Raw genomic sequence first — 10,504 nt, 5'->3', positions numbered from 1 at the left:
TTTTCCGTTCTTCTTTATCAGCATTAAAATTGATTAAGAATAATTTGCATAATCGAATGAATGTTGAGTTTTTGTGTGATTACTTGATGTTCTATATATATAAAAATATTTAGTATTATTTTTTATATACTGAACATATTTTTAAAAATGAAAATTCATATTTAGTAAGAACTTGAGTTATGCTCTATAAAATAATTCGAATTATATTTTTTTAATATGCTTTTATAGTTAATTATTATTTATTTATTATTTAAAATCGTGATACCGCTTATGAAAAATTATCGTCCCACACATTTAATTGTTGCAGTATAGCTGACTGTATGTGAAGGTAACCTATCTAGTATGAACCTTGTATTCATGACAATATTTAAGCAAGTATACTATTACGCCGTTCCATACGTGAGCCTGAAAGTATAGCTTCGACCTCATTGAGTGATAGAAATTTAACTACTACTTATGAAGTAAACAGGAACATTTTCCCCACTTCATAAGATAAACTGGAGAAAGTAAGAAAATACATGAGGTTCTATATTCCACCGCATAAAGGCAACATGAGTTTAATATAGATATCTTTACATAAATAGCCGACCATTTATTTTTTTTAACTATATACGTAGATTATACACATATAATATATAAATTATACATATATTATATTTTCGCCGGTTATTTTTAGTTTAACTTGTTGGGGGACGGTTATTTTGATTAATTGTTGTTTAATATATAATTCTATGACACATTATGAAACTGCAAATACGTATACTTACAACTAATTAAAGGTAATGATGAAACGAAGAGAAAATTAGGTTTCTAGTTTCTACCACAAGATAGTAAATCCTATTTTTCAAATTACCGGAATTTTATATGCTTTGATGGAATCATGATTCATCACAACGTTTATTGAAAGTGATCACAAATAGTAGAATATATATAGAGGCTAACAGGCTAGTTAGATCAGTCCCTACAGCAGGTGCCTTTGTCAAAGCTGTAGAAGTTCATGTCATGGCTTCCATGTCGTTTGCATTAAAAATGATCAATAAAGCACTTAAAAGAACAGACAATAACATCCTAGGCCATCATGCTTCTCACATGGTACTTAACCTTTGTTCTTTCAAACTTCCCATTCCTCAATTCTATACTATTTTTTCCCTATAAATTAATATCATATCATATGTTTCTTGTTTTCATAACTCTGTTGTATGTTCGAGAATGAACTTCTTGAAACTTTGGCCATTCCTTAGTCACCCCCCATCCCTCCCACACACACACACAACAAAGACGGATCTAGATGTGTAACCTACGCGTTCATTATAAAAATCCAAGAGCCCGTTTGGCCATGAAAAATTATTCAATTTTTTTTGAAAAAATTTCACTTTTTTTCGAAATCAGTGCTTGGCCATAAAATTTTTAATTTTGTAATTTTTTGAAAATTTGAAGAACTTTAAAATGTTATTTGTCAAAATTTTCACTCAGATCACTCACAAAAATTCAAAAACAACCCAAAATTATATTCATGTCCAAACACAACTCTAATTTTCAAATACCATTTTTACTTAATTTTTTTTTTTACTTTTTTCGAAATTTTACAATTCTTATGTCCAAACGTCCACTAAGAAATTCACTAACTATCTATAAATATTTGAATATGAATTCAGCTATTATTATATATTAATTTGAAACCTATCGATTTTAAATTTTGAATCGGAATCGGCCAGCAGCACTACATCATCATCCAAACCCCTCAAATACTCTGTCATGGCTGAATAAGAGTATAGTACTGCCTAAATCCTGTAGTGTTGCACTTGCTATGTTCCCTGAATAAACACAAACTTGTAGTAGTAAGTTATGTAGGGCATAGAGTTTAGGCCCTCTGGCTTTGTCCACCTTATTAGTTACAACAGGAACTGCCCAATAATACAATTTATACAGTTTTTTATACTCCTAATTCCCCACCCACGCCCACCCCTTTTGTTTTCTCTTCTTATTCCATCATTTGTTCAACTTGCTCTTTTCTTTATTCGTCAACTTGACATGACACATGTTCCCCCAACGGAAACTCAACTCCCTCATTCATCACTCAACTTACTCTTTTCTTTATTCTAGTTTGCAAGTCCCCCTCTTTAATTTGTACCTTATCGATATTCTTTCCATTAGGATGAAACGGAAAAGAATTTTCGTTAATTCATCTATCCTTCTCCCTTTATTTTAATTTATGTGGTAACATTATTTTCTTAATATGCTCATAAAAAATGATAGTTTGCTATATCTGAAAATAATTTAACTTAAATTTCATATATTACCCTCATGAGAAGTTTTTTTTAGCCAAATAACTATATATAGTATTTTTTTTCCTTGAGAAACCACTCACTTTCCATGAATACATTTTCTAGTTAGGACCTTGATACAGAGTTTTATATTCTGGAGTACAGTTTCATGTACTGGTGTGTATAAGTCAGAGTTATTGATAGTTAATAATTAGATAGCTAGTTGTGTTTTGCTTAGCTATGGCTTTGTACAGTTTCAAAGGTGATTAATACAAAAATTTAGTTACAAAAAAAATGAGTGATTTTATCGTTTATTTTCCCTTGTTTGGTTGGTGAGTGAAAAACCTTTTCCAGAAAATATTTTCTAGTGTTTGGTTAGAGAGTAGAAAATATTCTTTTTGGAAAATATTTTTTCATGCTACTCTCCTCACCCCCTTCACCCAAGTCCCTATGGTTCCTTGCCCCCCCTCCTCCTCCTCCCGCGCCCCACCCCCACTCCCCAAATACCCAATATTTTTAGGACTCTATTTTAATTTCTTCAACAATTTAATTATTCTTCTAAAAATTCATACAAACCCAAAGGAACTAATGTACTGGTTTATTTATTTTTACGCAGAACAACGTTGAAATTTATGCTCTATAACTAAAAAGAAAAATACTCTTTTTTTGTTGAAAAAAAAGTACTCTTTCTACAACATAAAAATAAAGTAATTATTTTATTGAAATAAAAGAAAATATTTTTTCTACATCATGAAAAGAAAATACTCATTTTGTTGAAATGAAACAAAAAAAATTTCTACCTCATGAAAAGAAAATACTTTTTTTGTTGAAATAAAAGAAAATACTTTTTCTACATCTTGAAAAGAAAATACTCATTTTGTTGAAATGAAAGAAAATACTTTTTCTACATCATGAAAAGAAAATATTTTTTTATTAAAATAAAAAAAAATATTTTTATATCATGAAAAGAAAATACTCATTTGTTGAAATGAAAAAAATCTATCTATAACATGAAAAGAAAATACTATTAATAATATTTTTATATAGGGTAGGAGTGGGATGGGGGTGAGTTGGTGGGGATAGGGAATAAGGTGGGGAAGGTTGAAAAAAAATTTTGAAAAATATTTTCCTTTCTCTTGACAGGAAAAATATTTTTTCCGGTTGGAGGAAAAATGAGCTCATGAGAAAAATATTTTTCAAAACATTTAAATCAACCAAATATGTCCTCGTACCAAACACACCCTCGGTCTATTAGTATTAGACTAGAAATCTTCCAAATATTTTAATTTTTTCACAACCTGTGTCACAACGTTATTGCGAGACTAAGGTTTTTGAATTTTTTTCATATTTTCTCAAGTTGGAATGACATGTTCCCTACTGATCTAGGATGTTTGGGTTAGGTTTCTTCATTGATCAATTCCCATCAGCCTCTACTCCCTCTGAGAAAGACACTTTTGGACCCACCAGGAATGTGGACGATGAACCAAAACGTGGTACTTGGAAAAAAAAAAACAAATTGCTCGCAAATGTACATGCTTCTGTGCTCTGTATTCACGTGTTTGTCAAATAATTATATTAGACAACTTTTAATTATTAACCGCGAACATATCCTAAGAGTTTTAAAAATCAGGAGCATGCAATGCTACTCTATGATAATGGTGACATGTGGCAATTACCAGCCTCTTTACAATGCATGAGAGCTTTAAATTACTATATTCTATTTTGTTGCTTGCAGAGACAGTAATTAAGAGGGTGCTTTAGGGTTGGGACCAATTTTATCCTATTCAACAGTATTTGACTCTATAAGGTATTTTTGAACCTTTACTTTTCTTAGGTTATCAATCATGCTATACTTGTAATAAACCATTTATGGTTTGGCCATGTTGTCGGGGAAAATGCTTATTGTTTCACCAAAAAATGTAGACTTTTAATTAAATTAATTAATTTTATATGACAAAGGGCTAAACTTAGTTAATGATAATAACTTCAGATTTATAATCGATTAACACAAATAACGCAAGAGCAGTGTTGAGAGAAGATTAAATGTGATGTACATTCAATATTTCAAGATCATTAATGATGGGGGAGTATCAAGCAATAAATAACGATACTGGTATTAAAGTAAATAAGGAGAATGATTCACCCAATATTGAATGAGCTGGATGATTCTTCTTTCTCACAATGATGAATGATAGACAAATACTAGAATGTTGGGACCCTTCTCGGATCTAATGGAAAAAGTGTGGAATAGTAGACAACCGAATCTTTTTAGAAAGGTAGTGATTGTCTTTTATCTAGAGAGAAAGTCTACTTTTCCAAGAATGTTCTTATCAAAGAATATTACATATCTCCTTCCCCTATCTCCTTTTCTATTTATATGGGACATTCCTCAATCAATCCTAAAAGTACAGACACCAAGAATATTCAATAGAATATTCTCCTAAATATTCTAATACAAAAACTAGTCGTTAGCACTGCCCTTGATACTCGACCTCGGTCGTTATTGACTAGTCGGCTACGAGCCCCGTTATCTACTAATCGACCTCGACCATATCGCTTTCCACAATACCGCTTCATACTAATTCCCAATAAGGCAGATTTTGACCCATACAGTTAGTCCATCCGCTTATTGATGTCGGCCATGGGCGACCTTGATGAGCGGACTCTGTCAGTTAGGATTGAGAAGTTTTATGCGAGCATGTCAAGTAGTAGCGCTTCGGACGAGAAGGAAACATGGCCTTCCGTGAGCCACAACCTAGGGTCACGTTGTTTCAGAGTGACGTCATGTCATCATGCATCATTATTACGCATTTTCTCGATACCCTGTATTATTTCCCGCGCCTCCGCCGTTTTAATTTTTTAGCTGGGCATCTGTGTTTTGCTTCCTCGATATTGATGCCCTAACTCTTATAAATGGGGATACTCAATCCTTCGATTCACTCTTTGCATTCTAAAAATCAGATTTTCATATCTTTTTCTTCCTCAATCAGAATCTCTGCTTTCTTGACCTTACTTCATACTCATGCCTTCACTGATTTCGGTGGTTCCTGCTACTCGACTCTTATGCGTTTACATCCCCTCTATTCATAAACCAAAATGGTTAATGTATCTTCCAGCTCTGGGGGGTACCTGAACCTGTTCCTTTGGCCGTGTGCATGCCTCCCCAGGACGGTGGGGCTGCTATTGTTGCAGAAGATGAAAGCTTTTCTATGGTGGAGGAAATAATTCCCGTAGCGAGAAGGCTAGAACTGACTTCTCAAAGCTGCCCGAGGATGACCCTGAGGCCATAGAGTTTGAGATGGATGCGGTTGCCCTTGCTAATTGCAGGGTGAAGTTCAAAATTCAAGTCCACATCGATCTGGACCTGGCTGGACGCGATGTAGTGCAGATTCATCGCCTTGGATATTGCGCGTTCTACGCATATCCATTCTACGTGGGCTGCTCCTTTCCCATTCTCCCATTGGCAGAGGAATTTTGCCGCTACTACGATGTCTTCCCGGCTCAGCTTTCTCCTTATATCTACAAGCTCATCCTCATGATGATGAAGTACGCGGAATTGGCTGGCTGCGGGGTCTCTCTTCGCCACCTGATGCACCTCTTCGTGTCGAGTTTCCATAGAGGGACGATGTTGCACCTTCTTCACCGTGGAGGCAAAAGCTTAGTAGTAAAGATGGACGATAAAGAAAATCGTCAATTCTGGTTTAATTGCTTATAAGTCAAGACTAAGGACGTAGTGGCGAACACAAATGGATTTCCTGAGGTGTGAAATTACGCCCGTAAGTATTTTCACTAAGTGCTCATTTTGCTCGTTCTGGTCGTAGTCTAACTGTTCTGTCTTTTTCTCCTTCAGCTGAGACTGAGCCCCCTTATTTGGTCGCGGATATTAACGAATAGGTTAGCCAGATCTTGCCTCATATAGTGTGGATTCATCGGTGGCCGGCCTTTTTCCAGAAGTTTGGGCCCTAGCTTTCAACGACCGGTGAGTTTGTCCGTCCATATAGTGACTTTTTACATATGACGTCCTGACCTTGTGGTCGCGTGTTTGTCATGACTTTGAGAGTCGCTGTTCTAATCACTTTTGCAAGCCGAGGGTCTTTGAAGAGTCAGAAAGCTCCTGCTCTGGCATTCCGTAAGAGGAAGGCCATTTCTGTTACTACTGTTACGGTGAGACCTGCTCGGTCGTCGACTATTGTGGAGTGTGTTTCCACTTCCCCTCTGCGTCATCTAGTTGACGAGGATGATGAGGAAGGATCGGCCCGATAGATGATAATCTGCTTCGCCGCAAGAGGCGATCTGTCGGTATCGGTGAAGGAAGTGTCCGCGTGGGAAGTTCAGTGATGGATGGCTTTGTCATCAGAGAAACGATGACCATAGATCTCGGAGTTGATGTCAAGCTGCTGTCCACGATCCCTCTACTGTCGGGGGGCCGAGGGATGTACGTTGCTCCTTGAGGTCAAAATGGGTTTTGAAGGGTCGTCGGCGCGAGTCCCTGACGCCTTACAAGGGGGTGAGACATCGACCTCGTTACCGACTGAGGACCCTTCATCTCGGTTAATGCCAAGGTCAAAAGTTTTGCCGAAGAGGATTAATGAGACGGGCTCCGATATGGACCCCGAAGAGGTTAGGATGATGGGGGAAGGACTCACGCGGCTTAAGGTGAGGTTGGAATAGAGCACGCGGACTATTGAGATCTCTTTGGACCGGGATCTATTAGTTGACACGGAGGACATGGTCCCTTCTCTTGGTCCACTCTGTTCCGATATGGAGGGTAAGACCCTCGTGAAGCTGAAGGATTCCACTTTGTCGAAGAGCATAGTCGGCCTTGCTCTTAGGGTATGTTTGGTATTCCGTTCATTTTTTATGTTGATTCTGACTTTGTTCTTACCCTCTCTGGATTTCTTTTCAGACTGTGATCTTGGAGATTGAAAGTTCCCGCCGAGAGGAGAGGCATAAGGCTATCTTCTAGAAGATGAAGCAAAAATATCGCGAATATCGTGATAAGCACCGTGAGCTTTGCCGATGACTTGGTAGGAGTATCAATTTCCGGGCCCTCCGAAATGAGCTAAAGGAGAAGGATGACGAATTGGTGAAGGTTATCGGAAAATATAGTGAGATCGAGGGGGCGTTGAAGGACAAAGAGGAGGAGCTCGAGGTGAGTAGGGGGTTGAGGTCCAATGCGCCGACCTTCAAGCCCAAGTGGTCTCGCTGCGTGCCGAGCAGGAGGAGTGTCAACTTCGAGCGGTCATTTTGAGTGGCGAGGTCGGCGAAAAGGTAGTAAATTTGGAGAAGGCAGAGTCGGCCTAGTTATCATCTGCACGCAAAGTTGCAGCTTTAGAGGACACAATCCGTGTTATCCGTTCTGAACGGGATTGCGCCATTGAGACATCTAGGCTTAGAGAAGAGCAGCTTGATGAGCGTATTGGGGAGTTAGAAAAAAAGGATGCGGACCTTAGTGATCAAGTCGTTGCTCTCAAGGACGAAAAGGCACAGTTATTGGCGCAGTCGTCCTCATCCCGTACTGCTTTTCCTGATGTTCCATGGGATCTGTATGAGGAATGGATTCACGCCGAGGCCCAGCTGGATATATTCAGGGATCTGATGGGGACGAGGGTTATTTCGGAAGTTGACTTAGAGAATGCACATGCTAAGGCACGTGAAGCTCTGTTTGCTTGTGGCTATGACCCCGCTACACCACAAGCTTGTGATGTTGAGGAAGACGTGGAAGGGATTGAGCAGGATGCTTGGTACGAAGATGAGTATCCCGACGGCGGCGGCGATGGTGGAGAGACGGGTGAAGATGGTGTTGCTGAGTTAGGTAGCGTGTAGTTGCTTTTATTTCTTTCTCTTGTAATTCGTGTACATACTTTTGCTAGCATCTATTTTAGCCTTTGTAAGGAATATATTTGAAGTAAGAAACGTCGTTTTCGCTGTTTCGTATCTAATTCTTTTCTTTCTGTTCGGGCTTGCACGCTTCATTCTTTTGTTTTGTCATTTTAATCATAAAAATTTGGTTTTGGTCATGGTCGAGGATTAGTAGGTTTTAATTCGAACGAGGTCAAATGTAACTTATATTGAGTTAGTTCGAGCGAGGTCGAATGTGAGTTGATTCGAGCGAGGTAGAATGTGAGTTGATTCGAACGAGGTCGAATGTTAGTTAATTCGAGCGAGGTTGAATGTTAGTTGATTCGAACGAGGTCGAATGTTAGTTGATTCGAGCGAGGTCAAATGTGAGTTGATTCGAACGAGGTCGAATGAGAGTTAATTCGAACGAGGTCGAATGAGAGTTAATTTGAACGACGTCGAATGTGAGTTGATTCGAACGAGGTCGAATGTGAGTTAATTTGAACGAGGTCAAATATGAGTTGATTCGAACGAGGTCGAATGTGAGTTAATTCGAACGAGGTCAAATGTGAGTTAATTCAAACAAGGTCAAATGCGAGTTGATTCAAACGAGGTCGAATGTGAGTTGATTCGAAGGAGGTCGAATGTGAGTTAATTCGAGCGAGGTCGAATGTGAGTTGATTCGAACGAGGTCGAATGTGAGTTAATTTGAATGAGGTCGAATGTGAGTTGATTCGAGCGAGGTCGAATGTGAGTTGATTCGAATGAGGTCGAATGTGAGTTAATTCAAGCGAGGTCGAAGCGAGGTCGAATGTAAGTTGATTCGAACGAGGTCGAATGTGAATTAATTCGAACAAGGTCGAATGTGAGTTAATTCGAGCGAGGTCGAATGTGGCTTACTTAATGTGGCCGGGGCCCAGGTAGATATTGAGGTGATGTTGTTCTGGAAAAAACATGGGCGAACTTCATACATTTGTGTTTTGCTCATATACTTGGAGAAATTTACATGTTTTACGAGTTGGCATTCCAATCCCAGTCTATCTAGTCCCTTCATTGGGTGACCTGGAGACGTGTTGAGAGTTTGGGCACTTAACTAATCGTCCGGTGTCTCTTTCCGTTCGTATTTCAACTTGGAAGTGTCCCCCTTGTCGCCTCGTTAAAAACATCCTCGAGAAAACCCAATTGTGACAAAACTCAAGTGAGGAAAAAAGAGTGCGACTTGGAGGACGTTTTTTCTTAAAAGTTGAAGTACTTCAGGTGGGCGACGTTCTAGTTGTTTGGCAGCAGTTTTCCTTCCGTTGTTTCTAGTTGAAGTGACCCTTTATTTGCTGTTGCCATGATTTTGTATGGGCCATCCCAATTCGTCGCTAGTTTGACTTCCCGTGGGTCTTTACTTGCTTGTGCTTTAGCCTTGAACACGTAGTCCCCAACTTTGAGTGGTCCGATCTTGACCTTTTTGTTATAATAGCGTTCTTCCTGCTGTTTTTGGGCGACCATCCTTATATAGGCCATATCTCTCCGTTCTTCGGATTCTTCGAGCGCTTGCCTTCTGCTTTCATCGTTCCTCAGCCCGCTTTCATGGGAATATCGCAAGCTGGGCTCTCTGACCGGTATTACCGCATCAGTCCCATAGACTAAAGAGTTGGTGTCTCTCCTGTGCTCATCTTTGGCATTGTGCAATAGGCCCAAAGCACTTCTGGTAATAGCTCCGGCCATAATCCCTTGGCGACCTCAAGCTTTTTCTTCATGATGTTCAGTATTGATTTATTGGAGGATTCCGCTTGCCTGTTGCCCACGAGGTGGTATGGTATAGAGAGTATTATTTTGATATGCCACTTCTCAAAACATTCGGCAACCTTTTTTCTAGTAAATTGGGGTCCGTTGTCGCAACTGATCTCTTTGGGGAGTCCAAAGTGGCACACAATGTTTTTCTATATGAAGGCGATCACTTCTTGTTCGCGTATTTGGGCGAATGCTCCTGCTACTACCCATTTAAAAAAATAGTCAGTTAAAACCAAAAGAAATTGTACGTTACCTCGCTCCGCAGGGAGGGAACCGACGATGTCCATTTCCCATTTGGCATTGTTCGCATTTTTTCACAAAGTCTGAGGCCTTCTTTTTCATGGTGGGCCAGTAGTAACCTGCCCGTATGAGATATCTGACCAGAGCTCGATTGCCTGAGTGAGCTCCGCAGTGGCCTTTGTGGATTCTGGCCCCTGATGCATTGGAAACACCATTGGTGTACAAAATACATAGATCTTGTGTTCGCGGAGAAGCGTGGGCGGCTTCTTTTTCGACTACGGACATTATTTTTGCTACGAAGTCGGTAAGGACTTGTGATTTTATTGTCGTTCGCGGTTGATATGTGATATCATGCTCGCTCAATTCTATGGCACACT

At 39.2% G+C, this 10,504-nt stretch overlaps 1 protein-coding gene across 1 annotated transcript; it reads right to left on the bottom strand.

Moving 5' to 3' along the window:
* Nucleotides 1-9,374: 9,374 nt before the first annotated feature.
* LOC142177343 (uncharacterized) lies at nucleotides 9,375-9,821 on the bottom strand. The gene has a single exon (XM_075245817.1). The coding sequence runs from the start codon at nucleotides 9,819-9,821 to the stop codon at nucleotides 9,375-9,377; it is 447 nt and encodes a 148-aa protein (XP_075101918.1).
* Between the last annotated feature and the right edge of the window lie 683 nt (nucleotides 9,822-10,504).

The sequence above is a fragment of the Nicotiana tabacum genome, chromosome 23 (genome assembly GCF_000715075.1).
Source record: "Nicotiana tabacum cultivar K326 chromosome 23, ASM71507v2, whole genome shotgun sequence".
NCBI classification, from domain to species: domain Eukaryota; kingdom Viridiplantae; phylum Streptophyta; class Magnoliopsida; order Solanales; family Solanaceae; genus Nicotiana; species Nicotiana tabacum.
This window is presented reverse-complemented; position numbering and strand designations above follow the sequence as displayed.